This window comes from Vidua macroura, chromosome 1, assembly GCF_024509145.1.
Source record: "Vidua macroura isolate BioBank_ID:100142 chromosome 1, ASM2450914v1, whole genome shotgun sequence".
In the NCBI taxonomy this organism is placed as follows: domain Eukaryota; kingdom Metazoa; phylum Chordata; class Aves; order Passeriformes; family Viduidae; genus Vidua; species Vidua macroura.
In genome coordinates this window covers 153,694,685-153,711,195 of record NC_071571.1, presented here as the reverse complement: position 1 = coordinate 153,711,195, position 16,511 = coordinate 153,694,685, and the positions used below count along the sequence as shown (strand labels likewise).

General features: G+C 56.1%; 1 protein-coding gene across 1 annotated transcript in view; it reads left to right on the top strand.

Annotated features, from left to right (window-relative positions):
- Positions 1-16,511, top strand: part of HSF1 (heat shock transcription factor 1) — a 32,301-nt gene that overhangs the window by 846 nt on the left and 14,944 nt on the right. Inside the window, exons 2-4 of the mRNA XM_053984012.1 lie at positions 284-435; positions 3,341-3,568; positions 16,009-16,111. Of these exons, the coding sequence (XP_053839987.1) occupies positions 284-435; positions 3,341-3,568; positions 16,009-16,111 (483 nt within the window). The remainder of the gene's footprint in view (positions 1-283; positions 436-3,340; positions 3,569-16,008; positions 16,112-16,511) is intronic.

Below are 16,511 nucleotides of genomic sequence, written 5' to 3'. Positions count from 1 at the left end.
ATTCCGCTGTTCCCTCTGGAATTCCCGGTGCGGTTCCCGGCGCCATTTCCCGGCGTTCCCTCTGGAATTCCCGTTGCCGTTCCCGGCGCCATTCCTGCTGTTCCCTCTGTAATTCCCGGTGCCATTCCCGGTGTTGCCATTCCCGGTGTTGCCGTTCCCCGGTGTTGCCGTTCCTGGCGCCATTCCCGCTGTTCCCTCTGGAATTCCCGTTGCCATTCCCGGTGTTGCCGTTCCCGGTGTTGCCGTTCCCGGCGCCATTCCCGGTGCTGTTCCGCTCCCGCAGGCGGCGCCTGCCGCGCGCTCGGGGCCCGGCGCTGCTCCCGGCGGATCCCGGCCCCCCCCCGCGGCCCCCGCCCGCGCCATCGCTGACGTCATCGCTGACGTCACCGTCACCGAGCTGCCCCCGTCCAGCCCCGAGGGATCGCCCGACGGCAGGTGGGAGCCGAATTCCCGGGATTCCCCGGGAGCGGGATTGGTGGGATTCCCAAAATACCCGGGATTCCCTGGGAGTGGGATTGGTGGGATTCCCAAAATTCCCTGGGAGTGGGGATTGGTGGGATTCCCGGGATTCCCTGGGAGCGGGATTGGTGGGATTCCCAAAATTCCCGGGATTCCCTGGGAGTGGGATTGGTGGGATTCCCGGAATTCCCCTGGGAGTGGGATTGATGGGATTCCCGGGATTCCCCGGGAGTGGGATTGGTGGGATTCCCGGGATTCCCTGGGAGTGGGATTGGTGGGATTCCCAAAATTCCCTGGGAGTGGGATTGGTGGGATTCCTAAAATTCCGGGATTCCCTGGGAGTGGGATTGGTGGGATTCCCGGGATTCCCCGGGAGTGGGATTGGTGGGATTCCCGGGATTCCCTGAGAGTGGGATTGATGGGATTCCCGGGATTCCCCGGGAGTGGGATTGGTGGGATTCCCGGGATTCCCTGGGAGTGGGATTGGTGGGATTCCCAAAATTCCCTGGAGTGGGATTGGGATTCCCAAAATTCCCAGGATTCCTTGGGAGTGGGATTGATGGGATTCCCGGGATTCCCCGGGAATGGGATTGGTGGGATTCCCAGATTCCCGGGATTCCCTGGAGTGGGATTGATGGGATTCCCAAAATTCCCAGGATTCCCTGGGAGTGGGATTGGTGGGATTCCCAAAATTCCCTGGGAGTGGGATTGATGGGATTCCCAAAATTCCCTGGGAGTGGGATTGGTGGATTCCCAAAATTCCCGGGGAGTGGGATTGGTGGGATTCCCAAAATTCCCGGGATTCCCTGAGAGTGGGATTGATGGGATTCCCAAAATTCCCAGGATTTCCCCGGGAGTGGGATTGGTGGGATTCCCGGGATTCCCTGGGAATGGGATTGATGGGATTCCCAAAATTCCCTGGGAGTGGGATTGATGGGGATTCCCGGGATTCCCTGGGAGTGGGATTGATGGGATTCCCGGATTCCCCGGGAGTGGGATTGGTGGGATTCCCAAAATTCCCTGAGAGTGGGATTGGTGGGATTCCCAAAATTCCCTGGGAATGGGATTGATGGGATTCCCGGGATTCCCTGAGAGTGGGATTGGTGGGATTCCCAAAATTCCCGGGATTCCCCGGGAGTGGGATTGGTGGGATTCCCAAAATTCCCTGGGAATAGGATTGATGGGATTCCCGGGATTACCTGGGAGTGGGATTGGTGGGATTCCCAAAATTCCTGGGATTCCCCGGGAGTGGGATTGGTGGGATTCCCAAAATTCCCTGGGAATAGGATTGATGGGATTCCCGGGATTCCCTGAGAGTGGGATTGGTGGGATTCCCAAAATTCCTGGGATTCCCGGGATTCCCCGGGAGTGGGATCGATGGGATTCCCGGGATTCCCTGGGAATGGGATTGGTGGGATTCCCAAAAATTCCCTGGGAGTGGGATTGATGGGATTCCTGGAATTCCCTGAGAGTGGGATTGGTGGATTCCCAAAATTCCCTGGGAGTGGGATTGGGATTCCCAAAATTCCCAGGATTCCTTGGGAGTGGGATTGATGGGATTCCCGGGATTCCCCGGGAGTGGGATTGGTGGGATTCCCGGGATTCCCCGGGAGCGGGATTGATGGGATTCCCAAAATTCCCGGGATTCCCTGGGAGTGGGATTGGTGGGATTCCCAAAATTCCCTGGGAGTGGGATTCCCGGGATCCCTGGAGTGGGATTCCCGAAATTCCCGGCATTCCCTGGGAATGGGGATGGAATTCCTTGGGAATGAGATTCCTGGAATTCCTGGGATTCCATGGAAATGGGGCTGGGATTCCGGAAATTCCCTGGGAATGGGGAGGTGGGGCTGGAATTCCCGAAATTCCCTGGGAATGGGGCTGGAATTCCCAAAATTCCCTGGGAATTCCCATTTTCCCCTGTTTCAAATTTTTCCCATTTTCCCCACTTTTCCCATTCCCCATTCCCATTTTTCCCATTCCCATTTCCATTTTTCCCTTTTTTCCCACTTTTCCCATCCCCCATTCCCACTTTTCCCATTTTTCCCCGTTTCTTCTCCCGTTTTTCCCGTTTTTCCCGTTCCCCATTCCCACTTTTCCCACTTTTCCCACTTTCCCCTTTCCCCATTCCCACTTTTCCCACTTTTCCCACTTTCCCCTTTCCCCATTCCCACTTTTCCCATTTTCCCTTTTTTCCCGTCTCCCATTCCCACTTTTCCCACTTTCCCCCTTTCCCCATTCCCACTTTTCCCGTTTTTCCCTTTCCCCATTCCCACTTTTCCTCCCATTTTTCCCTTTTTTTCCCATTTTTTCCCCGTTCCCCATTCCCACTTTTCCCGTTTTTTCCCGTTCCCCATTCCCATTTTTCCCACTTTCCCCCTTTCCCCATTCCCACTTTTCCCATTTTTCCCTTTCCCCATTCCCACTTTTCCATTTTTCCCGTTTTTTTCCCCTTTCCCCATTCCCACTTTTCCCACTTTCCCCTTTCCCCATTCCCCCTTTTCCCATTTTTTCCCGTTTTCCCCCTTTCCCCATTCCCACTTTCCCCCGTTTTTTCCCATTCCCCATTCCCACTTTTCCCATTTTTCCCTTTCCCCGTTCCCCATTCCCACTTTTCCCACTTTCCCCTTTCCCCATTCCCACTTTTCCCACTTTTCCCATTTTTCCCTTTTTTCCCACTTTTCCCTTTCCCCCATTCCCACTTTTCCCACTTTTCCCACTTTCCCCACTTTCCCCTTTCCCCATTCCCACTTTCTTCCCGTTTTCCCCCCGTTCCCCATTCCCATTTTTCCCATTTTCCCCTTTCCCCCATTCCCACTTTTCCCGTTTTTTCCCGTTCCCCATTCCCACTTTTCCCATTTTTTCCCGTTTTCCCCCCCGGCAGGAGCAGCCCGGCCATCCGGATCAAGGAGGAGCCTCCCAGCCCCACGCGGAGCCCGCAGGTGGAGGAGCCCAAGAACGCCGGGAATTCCGGGAACGCCGGGAATTCCGAGACCCCCCCTGTCCCCCCTCCACCTTCATCGACTCCATCCTGCGGGGAAAACGACTCCGGAGCCGCTCCCGGGAATCCCCAATCCCAGGAAAAGTGCCTGAGCATCGCCTGCCTCGACAAGTGAGCCGGGAAAAGCGGGAGCGGGGCGGAATTCCCGGAAAATTCCCGAAATTCCCTAAATTCCCTGCTCGGGAAAAGCGGGAATTCCCAGAAAATTCCCTAAATTCCCAAAATTCCCTTCTCGGGAAAAGCGGGAGCGGGGCGGAATTCCCAGAAAATTCCCTAAATTCCCAAAATTCCCAGCTCGGGAAAAGCGGGAGCGGGGCAGAATTCCCAGAAAATTCCCAGAAAATTCCCAAAATTCCCTGCTCGGGAAAAGCGGGAGCAGGGCGGAATTCCCAGAAAATTCCCAGAAAATTCCCTAAATTCCCAAAATTCCCTGCTCGGGAAAAGCGGGAGTGGGGTGGAATTCCCGGAAAATTCCCTAAATTCCCTAAATTCCCTGCTCGGGAAAAGCGGGAGCGGGGCGGAATTCCCGGAAAATTCCCGAAATTCCCGAAATTCCCAGCTCGGGAAAAGCGGGAGCGGGGCAGAATTCCCAGAAAATTCCCTAAATTCCCTAAATTCCCAAAATTCCCAGCTCAGGAAAAGCAGGAACGAGATGGAATTCATGGAAAATTCCCGGAAAATTCCCAAAATTCCCAGCTCGGGAAAAGCGGGAGCGGGACAGAATTCATGGAAAATTCCCGGAAAATTCCCAAAATTCCCTGCTCGGGAAAAGTGGGAACAGGACGGAATTCACGGAAAATTCCCAAAATTCCCAGCTCGGGAAAAGCGGGAACAGGACGGAATTCACGGAAAATTCCCAGAAAATTCCCAAAATTCCCAAAATTCCCAGCTCAGGAAAAGCAGGAACGGGACGGAATTCATGGAAAATTCCTGGAGAATTCCCAAAATTCCCTGCTCGGGAAAAGCAGGAATGGGACGGAATTCACAGAGAATTCCCAAAATTCCCTGCTCGGGAAAAGCGGGAGCGGGGTGGAATTCCCGGAAAATTCCCTAAATTCCCAAAATTCCCAGCTCGGGAAAAGTGGGAGCGGGGCAGGATTCCTGGAATTCCCAAAAATTCCCGGTTTCCTGACCCCGTTTCCCGGGGTTCCCGATCCCAATCCCGCTTCGCCCGCATTCCCATTCCCGGTTTCCTGATCCCATTCCCAGTGTTCTCGACGTTCCTGATCCCAATCCCGGATTCCCAGAATTCCCAAAATTCCCAGTTTCCTGACCCCATTCCCGGTGTTCCTGATCCCAATCCTGGATTCCCAGAATTCCCAAAATTCCCGCTTTCCTGACCCCATTCCCGGCGTTCCCGATCCCGTTCCCAGTTTCCTGTTCCCGCTTTCTTGATCCGCCTTTCCCGTTCCCACTATCCCAATCCCGGTTTCCCGGGATTCTGTTCCCGGTTCTCTGGAATTCCCGCTCCCGGTTTCCTGACCCCGTTCGTTCCCGTTGTTCCCGTTGTTCCTGTTGTTCCCATTATTCCCGTTATTCCCGTTGTTCCCGTTATTCCCGTTATTCCCGTTCGTTCCCGTTGTTCCCGTTGTTCCCGTTATTCCCGTTATTCCCGTTGTTCCCGTTGTTCCCGTTATTCCCGTTGTTCCCGTTGTTCCCATTATTCCCGTTGTTCCCGTTGTTCCCGTTGCTCCCGTTGTTCCCGTTCGTTCCCATTGTTCCCGTTATTCCCGTTATTCCTGTTGTTCTCGTTGTTCCCGTTATTCCCATTATTCCCGTTGTTTCCATTATTCCCGTTGTTCCCGTTATTCCCGTTGTTCCCATTATTCCCGTTGCTCCCGTTATTCCCGTTGTTCCCGTTGTTCCCGTTGCTCCCGTTGTTCCCGTTATTCCCGTTATTCCCGTTGTTCCCATTCGTTCCCGTTGTTCCCGTTATTCCCGTTTTTCCCGTTATTCCCGTTTTTCCCGTTTTTCCCGTTATTCCCGTTGTTCCCGTTCGTTCCCGTTGTTCCCATTATTCCCGTTATTCCCGTTGTTCCCGTTGTTCCCGTTATTCCCGTTTTTCCCGTTATTCCCGTTTTTCCCGTTATTCCCGTTGTTCCCGTTATTCCCGTTGTTCCCGTTGTTCCCGTTGTTCCCGTTATTCCCGTTGTTCCCGTTGTTCCCGTTGTTCCCATTATTCCCGTTATTCCCGTTATTCCCGTTGTTCCCATTATTCCCGTTATTCCCGTTGTTCCCGTTTTTCCCGTTGTTCCCATTATTCCCGTTATTCCCGTTGTTCCCGTTGTTCCCGTTATTCCCGTTATTCCCGTTATTCCCGTTGTTCCCGTTTTTCCCGTTTTTCCCGTTATTCCCGTTGTTCCCGGTGCGTTCCCTGAGCCCGTTGATTCCCGTTCATTCCCGGCGTTCATTCCCGGCGTTCCCGTTGGTTCCCGTTCATTCCTGCTGTTCATTCCCGGTGTTGTTCATTCCCGGTGTCTTTCCCGCTGCTCATTCCCGGTGCCGTTGACTCCCAGCGTTGTTCCCGTTCATTCCCGTTATTCCCAGTATCCATTCCCGGTGTCGTTCATTCCCGGTGTCCATTCCCGGTGTTTGTCTGTCCATTCCCGGTGTTGCTGGGTGTTGTTCCCATTCATTCCCGTTGTTTGTTCCCAGTGCCGTTGACTCCCGCTGTTGTTCCCGGTGTCCATTCCCGGTGTCGTTCCCGTTCATTCCCGTTGTCCATTCCCGGTGTCATTCCCGTTCATTCCCGGTGTTCATTCCCGTTGTCCATTCCCGGTGTCGTTCCCATTCATTCCCGGTGTTCATTCCCATTGTCCATTCCCGGTGTCGTTCCCATTCATTCCCGGTGCCGTTCCTTCCCATTGTTCATTCCCGGTGTTCCTCCATCCATTCCCAGTGTCGTTCCCATTCATTCCCGGTGTTCATTCCCGCTGTTCATTCCCAGTGTTTGTCCGTCCATTCCCAGTGTCGTTCCCATTCATTCCCGGTGTTCCTCCATCCATTCCCGGTGTTGTTCCCATTCATTCCCGGTGTCCATTCCCAGTGTCGTTCCCATTCATTCCCGGTGTTCATTCCCGTTGTTCATTCCCAGTGTTTGTCCATCCATTCCCGGTGTCGTTCCCATTCATTCCCGGTGTCCGTTCCCGTTGCCGTTCATTCCCATTCATTCCTGTTGTTCATTCCCGGTGTTTGTCCGTCCATTCCCGGTGTTGTTCATTCCCGGTGTTTTTCCCATCGTTCCTTCCCGGTGCCATTCCTTCCCATTGTTCATTCCCAGTGTTTGTCCGTCCATTCCCAGTGTCGTTCCCATTCATTCCCGGTGTCCATTCCCGGTGTCGTTCATTCCTGGTGTCGTTCCCGTTCATTCCCGGTGTTCATTCCTGGTGTCGTTCCCATTCATTCCCGGTGTCCATTCCCAGTGTCGTTCCCATTCATTCCCGGTGTCCATTCCCGTTGTTCATTCCCAGTGTTTGTCCGTCCATTCCCGGTGTCGTTCCCGTTCATTCCCGGTGTCCATTCCCGGTGTCGTTCATTCCCGGTGTCGTTCCCATTCATTCCTGTTGTTTGTTCCAGGTGTTTGTCTGTCCATTCCTGGTGTCCTTCATTCCCGGTGTTTTTCCCGTTGTTCCTTCCCGGTGCCGTTCACTCCCAGCGTTGTTCCCGTTCATTCCCATTATTCCCGTTGTTCATTCCCGGTGTTTGTGCATCCATTCCCGGTGTTGTTCCCGTTCATTCCCAATGTCCATTCCCGGTGTCGTTCATTCCCAGCGTTCATTCCCGGTGTTTGTCCATCCAATCCCGGTGTCATTCATTCCCGGTGTCGTTCCCATTCATTCCCGCTGTTCATTCCCACTGTTCATTCCCGGTGTTTGTCCGTCCATTCCCGGTGTTGTTCCCGTCCATTCCCGGTGTCCATTCCCGGTGTCATTCATTCCTGGTGTCATTCCCATTCATTCCCATTGTTCATTCCCGTTGTTCACTCCCGTTGTCCATTCCCGGTGTCGTCCATTCCCGGTGTTTTTCCCGTCGTTCCTTCCCGGTGCCGTTCCTTCCCGTTGTTCATTCCCAGTGTTTGTCCATCCATTCCCGGTGTCGTTCCCATTCATTCCCGGTGTCCATTCCCGGTGTCGTTCCCATTCATTCCCGGTGTCCGTTCCCGTTGCCGTTCATTCCCATTCATTCCTGTTGTTCATTCCCGGTGTTTGTCTGTCCATTCCCGGTGTCGTCCATTCCCGGTGTTTTTCCCGTCGTTCCTTCCCGGTGCCGTTCCTTCCCATTGTTCATTCCCGTTATTCCTGTTGATGTCCATTCCCGGTGCCGTTCACTCCCAGCGTTGTTCCCGTTCATTCCCGTTATTCCCGTTGTTCATTCCCGGTGTTGTTCCTTCCCGTTGTTCATTCCCATTGTTCCCGTTGTCTGCCGGCGCTGTTCCCGTTGCTCATTCCCGTTGTTTATTCCCGGTGTCGTTCCCATTGTTCCCGTTGTTCCCACTGCCGTTCCCGTTGCTCATTCCCGTTGCTCATTCCCGTTGTTTATTCCCGGTGTCGTTCCCATTGTTCCCGTTGTTCCCGTTGCCGTTCCCGTTGCTCATTCCCGTTGTTTATTCCCGTTGTTTATTCCCGGTGTTGTTCATTCCCGTTGTTCCCGTTGCCGTTCCTGTTGCTCATTCCCGTTGTTTATTCCCGTTGTTTATTCCCGGTGTTGTTCATTCCCGTTGTTCCCGTTGCCGTTCCCGTTGCTCATTCCCGTTGTTTATTCCCATTGTCCATTCCCGGCGTTGTTCATTCCCGTTGTTCCCGTTGCCGTTCCCGTTGCTCATTCCCATTGTTTATTCCCAGTGTCGTTCCCATTGTTCCCGTTGTTCCCGCTGCCGTTCCCGTTGCTCATTCCCGTTGTTTATTCCCATTGTTCATTCCCGGTGTTGTTCATCTCCCGTTGTTCCCGTTGCCGTTCCCGTTGTTCATTCCCGTTGTTTATTCCCGGTGTCATTCCCGTTCCCGTTGTTCATTCCCGGTGTCTCTCATTCCCGGTGTCATTCCCGTTCTTCCCCTTCATTCCTGTTATTCCCGGGGTTTTTCCCGTTCATTCCCAGTGCCATTCCCGGTGTTTTTTCCGTTATTCCCGGTGCCATTCCCGGTGGTTTTTTTCCTGTCATTCCCGGTGCCATTCCGGTGGTTTTCCCATTTTTCCCCCGTCAGGTCGGAGCTGAACGAGCACCTGGACTCGGTGTCATTCCCGGTGCCGTTCCCGGTGTCATTTTTCCTGTTTTTCCCGGTGTTTTTTCCCCGTCAGGTCGGAGCTGAACGAGCACCTGGACTCGGTGGTTCCCGGTGCCGTTCCCGGTGCCATTCCCGGTGTCATTTTTCCCATTTTCCCGGTGTTTTTTCCCGGTCAGGTCGGAGCTGAACGAGCACCTGGACTCGGCGCCATTCCCGGTGCCGTTCCCGGTGTCATTTTTCCCGTTTTTCCCGTTTTTTTCCCGGTCAGGTCGGAGCTGAACGAGCACCTGGACTCGGTGCCATTCCCGGTGCCGTTCCCGGTGCCGTTCCCGGTGTCATTTTTCCCATTTTTCCCATTTTTCCCGTTTTTTTCCCCATCAGGTCAGAGCTGAACGAGCCCCTGGACTCGGTGCTGTTCCCGGTGCCGTTCCCGGTGTCATTTTTCCCGTTTTTTTCCCGGTCAGGTCAGAGCTGAACGAGCACCTGGACTCGGTGCCATTCCTGGTGCCGTTCCCGGTGCCGTTCCCGGTGTCATTCCCGGTTTTTTTTCCCGGTCATGTCGGAGCTGAACGAGCACCTGGACTCGGTGCCATTCCCGGTGCCGTTCCCGGTGCCATTCCCGGTGCCATTCCCGGTGTCATTTTTCCCATTTTTCCCCGTTTTTTTTCCCGGTCAGGTCGGAGCTGAACGAGCACCTGGACTCGGTGCCATTCCCGGTGCCGTTCCCGGTGTCATTTTTCCCGTTTTTCCCCGTTTTTTCCCGGTCAGGTCGGAGCTGAACGAGCACCTGGACTCGGTGGTTCCCGGTGCCGTTCCCGGTGTCATTTTTCCCATTTTTCCGGTTTTTTTCCCGGTCAGGTCGGAGCTGAACGAGCACCTGGACTCGGTGGTTCCCGGTGCCGTTCCCGGTGCCGTTCCCGGTGTCATTCCCGGTTTTTTTTCCCGGTCAGGTCGGAGCTGAACGAGCACCTGGACTCGGTGCCGTTCCCGGTGCCGTTCCCGGTGTCATTTTTCCCATTTTTTCCCGTTTTTTTTTCCCGGTCAGGTCGGAGCTGAACGAGCACCTGGACTCGGCGCCATTCCCGGTGCCGTTCCCGGTGTCATTTTCCCCGTTTTTTCCCATTTTTCCCCCGTCAGGTCGGAGCTGAACGAGCACCTGGACTCGGTGTCATTCCCGGTGCCGTTCCCGGTGTCATTTTTCCTGTTTTTCCCCGGTGTTTTTTCCCCGTCAGGTCGGAGCTGAACGAGCACCTGGACTCGGTGGTTCCCGGTGCCGTTCCCGGTGCCATTCCCGGTGTCATTTTTCCCATTTTCCCCGGTGTTTTTTCCCGGTCAGGTCGGAGCTGAACGAGCACCTGGACTCGGCGCCATTCCCGGTGCCGTTCCCGGTGTCATTTTTCCCGTTTTTTCCCGTTTTTTTCCCGGTCAGGTCGGAGCTGAACGAGCACCTGGACTCGGTGCCATTCCCGGTGCCGTTCCCGGTGCCGTTCCCGGTGTCATTTTTCCCATTTTTCCCATTTTTCCCGTTTTTTTCCCCATCAGGTCAGAGCTGAACGAGCCCCTGGACTCGGTGCTGTTCCCGGTGCCGTTCCCGGTGTCATTTTTCCCGTTTTTTTCCCGGTCAGGTCAGAGCTGAACGAGCACCTGGACTCGGTGCCATTCCTGGTGCCGTTCCCGGTGCCGTTCCCGGTGTCATTCCCGGTTTTTTTTCCCGGTCATGTCGGAGCTGAACGAGCACCTGGACTCGGTGCCATTCCCGGTGCCGTTCCCGGTGCCATTCCCGGTGCCATTCCCGGTGTCATTTTTCCCATTTTTCCCGTTTTTTTTCCCGGTCAGGTCGGAGCTGAACGAGCACCTGGACTCGGTGCCATTCCCGGTGCCGTTCCCGGTGTCATTTTTCCCGTTTTTCCCGTTTTTTCCCGGTCAGGTCGGAGCTGAACGAGCACCTGGACTCGGTGGTTCCCGGTGCCGTTCCCGGTGTCATTTTTCCCATTTTTCCGGTTTTTTTCCCGGTCAGGTCGGAGCTGAACGAGCACCTGGACTCGGTGGTTCCCGGTGCCGTTCCCGGTGCCGTTCCCGGTGTCATTCCCGGTTTTTTTTCCCGGTCAGGTCGGAGCTGAACGAGCACCTGGACTCGGTGCCGTTCCCGGTGCCGTTCCCGGTGTCATTTTTCCCATTTTTCCCGTTTTTTTTCCCGGTCAGGTCGGAGCTGAACGAGCACCTGGACTCGGCGCCATTCCCGGTGCCGTTCCCGGTGTCATTTTCCCCGTTTTTCCCATTTTTCCCCCGTCAGGTCGGAGCTGAACGAGCACCTGGACTCGGTGTCATTCCCGGTGCCGTTCCCGGTGTCATTTTTCCTGTTTTTCCCGGTGTTTTTTCCCCGTCAGGTCGGAGCTGAACGAGCACCTGGACTCGGTGGTTCCCGGTGCCGTTCCCGGTGCCATTCCCGGTGTCATTTTTCCCATTTTCCCGGTGTTTTTTCCCGGTCAGGTCGGAGCTGAACGAGCACCTGGACTCGGCGCCATTCCCGGTGCCGTTCCCGGTGTCATTTTTTCCCGTTTTTTCCCGTTTTTTTCCCGGTCAGGTCGGAGCTGAACGAGCACCTGGACTCGGTGCCATTCCCGGTGCCGTTCCCGGTGCCGTTCCCGGTGTCATTTTTCCCATTTTTCCCATTTTTCCCGTTTTTTTCCCCATCAGGTCAGAGCTGAACGAGCCCCTGGACTCGGTGCTGTTCCCGGTGCCGTTCCCGGTGTCATTTTTCCCGTTTTTTCCCGGTCAGGTCAGAGCTGAACGAGCACCTGGACTCGGTGCCATTCCTGGTGCCGTTCCCGGTGCCGTTCCCGGTGTCATTCCCGGTTTTTTTTCCCGGTCATGTCGGAGCTGAACGAGCACCTGGACTCGGTGCCATTCCCGGTGCCGTTCCCGGTGCCATTCCCGGTGCCATTCCCGGTGTCATTTTTCCCATTTTTCCCGTTTTTTTTCCCGGTCAGGTCGGAGCTGAACGAGCACCTGGACTCGGTGCCATTCCCGGTGCCGTTCCCGGTGTCATTTTTCCCGTTTTTCCCGTTTTTTCCCGGTCAGGTCGGAGCTGAACGAGCACCTGGACTCGGTGGTTCCCGGTGCCGTTCCCGGTGTCATTTTTCCCATTTTTCCGGTTTTTTTCCCGGTCAGGTCGGAGCTGAACGAGCACCTGGACTCGGTGGTTCCCGGTGCCGTTCCCGGTGCCGTTCCCGGTGTCATTCCCGGTTTTTTTTTCCCGGTCAGGTCGGAGCTGAACGAGCACCTGGACTCGGTGCCGTTCCCGGTGCCGTTCCCGGTGTCATTTTTCCCATTTTTCCCGTTTTTTTTCCCGGTCAGGTCGGAGCTGAACGAGCACCTGGACTCGGTGCCATTCCCGGTGCCGTTCCCGGTGTCATTTTTCCCGTTTTTCCCGTTTTTTTCCCGGTCAGGTCGGAGCTGAACGAGCACCTGGACTCGGTGGTTCCCGGTGCCGTTCCCGGTGTCATTTTTCCCATTTTTCCGGTTTTTTTCCCGGTCAGGTCGGAGCTGAACGAGCACCTGGACTCGGTGGTTCCCGGTGCCGTTCCCGGTGTCATTTTTCCCGTTTTTCCCGTTTTTTTCCCCGTCAGGTCAGAGCTGAACGAGCACCTGGACTCGGTGCCATTCCCGGTGCCGTTCCCGGTGCCGTTCCCAGTGTCATTCCCGGTGTCATTTTTCCCATTTTTCCCATTTTTTCCCGGTCAGGTCGGAGCTGAACGAGCACCTGGACTCGGTGCCGTTCCCGGTGCCGTTCCCGGTGTCATTTTTCCCGTTTTTTCCGTTTTTTTCCCAGTCAGGTCAGAGCTGAACGAGCACCTGGACTCGGTGCCATTCCCGGTGCCGTTCCCGGTGCCGTTCCTGGTGCCGTTCCCGGTGTCATTTTTCCCGTTTTTCCCGTTTTTTTCCCGGTCAGGTCGGAGCTGAACGAGCACCTGGACTCGGTGCCATTCCCGGTGCCGTTCCCGGTGCCGTTCCCGGTGTCATTTTTCCCATTTTTCCCGTTTTTTCCCGGTCAGGTCGGAGCTGAACGAGCACCTGGACTCGGTGCCATTCCCGGTGCCGTTCCCGGTGTCATTTTTCCCGTTTTTCCCGTTTTTTTCCCGGTCAGGTCGGAGCTGAACGAGCACCTGGACTCGGCGCCATTCCCGGTGCCGTTCCCGGTGTCATTCCCGGTGTTTTTTTCCCGGTCAGGTCGGAGCTGAACGAGCACCTGGACTCGGTGCCATTCCCGGTGCCGTTCCCGGTGTCATTTTCCCCCGTTTTTCCTGTTTTTTCCCGGTCAGGTCGGAGCTGAACGAGCACCTGGACTCGGTGCCATTCCCGGTGTCATTCCCGGTGTCATTCCCGGTGTTTTTTCCCGGTCAGGTCGGAGCTGAACGAGCACCTGGACTCGGTGCCATTCCCGGTGTCATTCCCGGTGTCATTCCTGGTGTTTTTTCCCGGTCAGGTCGGAGCTGAACGAGCACCTGGACTCGGTGCCATTCCCGGTGCCGTTCCCGGTGCCATTCCCGGTGCCATTCCCGGTGTCATTTTTCCCATTTTTCCCGTTTTTTTTCCCGGTCAGGTCGGAGCTGAACGAGCACCTGGACTCGGTGCCATTCCCGGTGCCGTTCCCGGTGTCATTTTTCCCGTTTTTCCCGTTTTTTCCCGGTCAGGTCGGAGCTGAACGAGCACCTGGACTCGGTGGTTCCCGGTGCCGTTCCCGGTGTCATTTTTCCCATTTTTCCGGTTTTTTTCCCGGTCAGGTCGGAGCTGAACGAGCACCTGGACTCGGTGGTTCCCGGTGCCGTTCCCGGTGCCGTTCCCGGTGTCATTCCCGGTTTTTTTTTCCCGGTCAGGTCGGAGCTGAACGAGCACCTGGACTCGGTGCCGTTCCCGGTGCCGTTCCCGGTGTCATTTTTCCCATTTTTCCCGTTTTTTTTCCCGGTCAGGTCGGAGCTGAACGAGCACCTGGACTCGGCGCCATTCCCGGTGCCGTTCCCGGTGTCATTTTCCCCGTTTTTCCCATTTTTCCCCCGTCAGGTCGGAGCTGAACGAGCACCTGGACTCGGTGTCATTCCCGGTGCCGTTCCCGGTGTCATTTTTCCTGTTTTTCCCGGTGTTTTTTCCCCGTCAGGTCGGAGCTGAACGAGCACCTGGACTCGGTGGTTCCCGGTGCCGTTCCCGGTGCCATTCCCGGTGTCATTTTTCCCATTTTCCCGGTGTTTTTTCCCGGTCAGGTCGGAGCTGAACGAGCACCTGGACTCGGCGCCATTCCCGGTGCCGTTCCCGGTGTCATTTTTCCCGTTTTTCCCGTTTTTTCCCGGTCAGGTCGGAGCTGAACGAGCACCTGGACTCGGTGCCATTCCCGGTGCCGTTCCCGGTGCCGTTCCCGGTGTCATTTTTCCCATTTTTCCCATTTTTCCCGTTTTTTTCCCCATCAGGTCAGAGCTGAACGAGCCCCTGGACTCGGTGCTGTTCCCGGTGCCGTTCCCGGTGTCATTTTTCCCGTTTTTTTCCCGGTCAGGTCAGAGCTGAACGAGCACCTGGACTCGGTGCCATTCCTGGTGCCGTTCCCGGTGCCGTTCCCGGTGTCATTCCCGGTTTTTTTTCCCGGTCATGTCGGAGCTGAACGAGCACCTGGACTCGGTGCCATTCCCGGTGCCGTTCCCGGTGCCATTCCCGGTGCCATTCCCGGTGTCATTTTTCCCATTTTTCCCGTTTTTTTTCCCGGTCAGGTCGGAGCTGAACGAGCACCTGGACTCGGTGCCATTCCCGGTGCCGTTCCCGGTGTCATTTTTCCCGTTTTTCCCGTTTTTTCCCGGTCAGGTCGGAGCTGAACGAGCACCTGGACTCGGTGGTTCCCGGTGCCGTTCCCGGTGTCATTTTTCCCATTTTTCCGGTTTTTTTCCCGGTCAGGTCGGAGCTGAACGAGCACCTGGACTCGGTGGTTCCCGGTGCCGTTCCCGGTGCCGTTCCCGGTGTCATTCCCGGTTTTTTTTCCCGGTCAGGTCGGAGCTGAACGAGCACCTGGACTCGGTGCCGTTCCCGGTGCCGTTCCCGGTGTCATTTTTCCCATTTTTCCCGTTTTTTTTCCCGGTCAGGTCGGAGCTGAACGAGCACCTGGACTCGGTGCCATTCCCGGTGCCGTTCCCGGTGTCATTTTTCCCGTTTTTCCCGTTTTTTCCCGGTCAGGTCGGAGCTGAACGAGCACCTGGACTCGGTGGTTCCCGGTGCCGTTCCCGGTGTCATTTTTCCCATTTTTCCGGTTTTTTTCCCGGTCAGGTCGGAGCTGAACGAGCACCTGGACTCGGTGGTTCCCGGTGCCGTTCCCGGTGTCATTTTTCCCGTTTTTCCCGTTTTTTTCCCCGTCAGGTCAGAGCTGAACGAGCACCTGGACTCGGTGCCATTCCCGGTGCCGTTCCCGGTGCCGTTCCCAGTGTCATTCCCGGTGTCATTTTTCCCATTTTTCCCATTTTTTCCCGGTCAGGTCGGAGCTGAACGAGCACCTGGACTCGGTGCCGTTCCCGGTGCCGTTCCCGGTGTCATTTTTCCCGTTTTTCCGTTTTTTTCCCAGTCAGGTCAGAGCTGAACGAGCACCTGGACTCGGTGCCATTCCCGGTGCCGTTCCCGGTGCCGTTCCTGGTGCCGTTCCCGGTGTCATTTTTCCCGTTTTTCCCGTTTTTTTCCCGGTCAGGTCGGAGCTGAACGAGCACCTGGACTCGGTGCCATTCCCGGTGCCGTTCCCGGTGCCGTTCCCGGTGTCATTTTTCCCATTTTTCCCGTTTTTCCCGGTCAGGTCGGAGCTGAACGAGCACCTGGACTCGGTGCCATTCCCGGTGCCGTTCCCGGTGTCATTTTTCCCGTTTTTCCCGTTTTTTCCCGGTCAGGTCGGAGCTGAACGAGCACCTGGACTCGGCGCCATTCCCGGTGCCGTTCCCGGTGTCATTCCCGGTGTTTTTTTCCCGGTCAGGTCGGAGCTGAACGAGCACCTGGACTCGGTGCCATTCCCGGTGCCGTTCCCGGTGTCATTTTCCCCGTTTTTCCTGTTTTTTCCCGGTCAGGTCGGAGCTGAACGAGCACCTGGACTCGGTGCCATTCCCGGTGTCATTCCCGGTGTCATTCCCGGTGTTTTTTCCCGGTCAGGTCGGAGCTGAACGAGCACCTGGACTCGGTGCCATTCCCGGTGTCATTCCCGGTGTCATTCCTGGTGTTTTTTCCCGGTCAGGTCGGAGCTGAACGAGCACCTGGACTCGGTGCCGTTCCCGGTGCCGTTCCCGGTGTCATTCCCGGTGTTTTTTTCCCGGTCAGGTCGGAGCTGAACGAGCACCTGGACTCGGTGGACTCCAGCCTGGAGAACCTGCAGGCGCTGCTCAGCTCCCACGGCTTCAGCATGGACAGCGCCCTGCTCGACGTGAGTCACAGCGGCGGCGACGGCGGCGGCGACGCTTCCCACCGGGAATTCCGGCCGGGAATGCTGACCCAGCTGGGAATTCCGACCGGGAATCACAGCCGGGAATGCTGACCCGGGAATCCAACTGGGAATTCCAGCCGGGAATGCTGACCCAGCTGGGAATTCCGACCGGGAATCACAGCCGGGAATGCTGACCTGGGAATCCAACTGGGAATCACAGCCGGGAATGCTGACCCAGCTGGGAATTCCGACCGGGAATCACAGCCGGGAATGCTGACCTGGGGATTCCAACTGGGAATCACAGCCGGGAATGCTGACCCAGCTGGGAATTCCGACCAGGAATCACAGCCGGGAATTCTGATAAGGGGATTCCAACTGGGAATCACAGCCGGGAATGCTG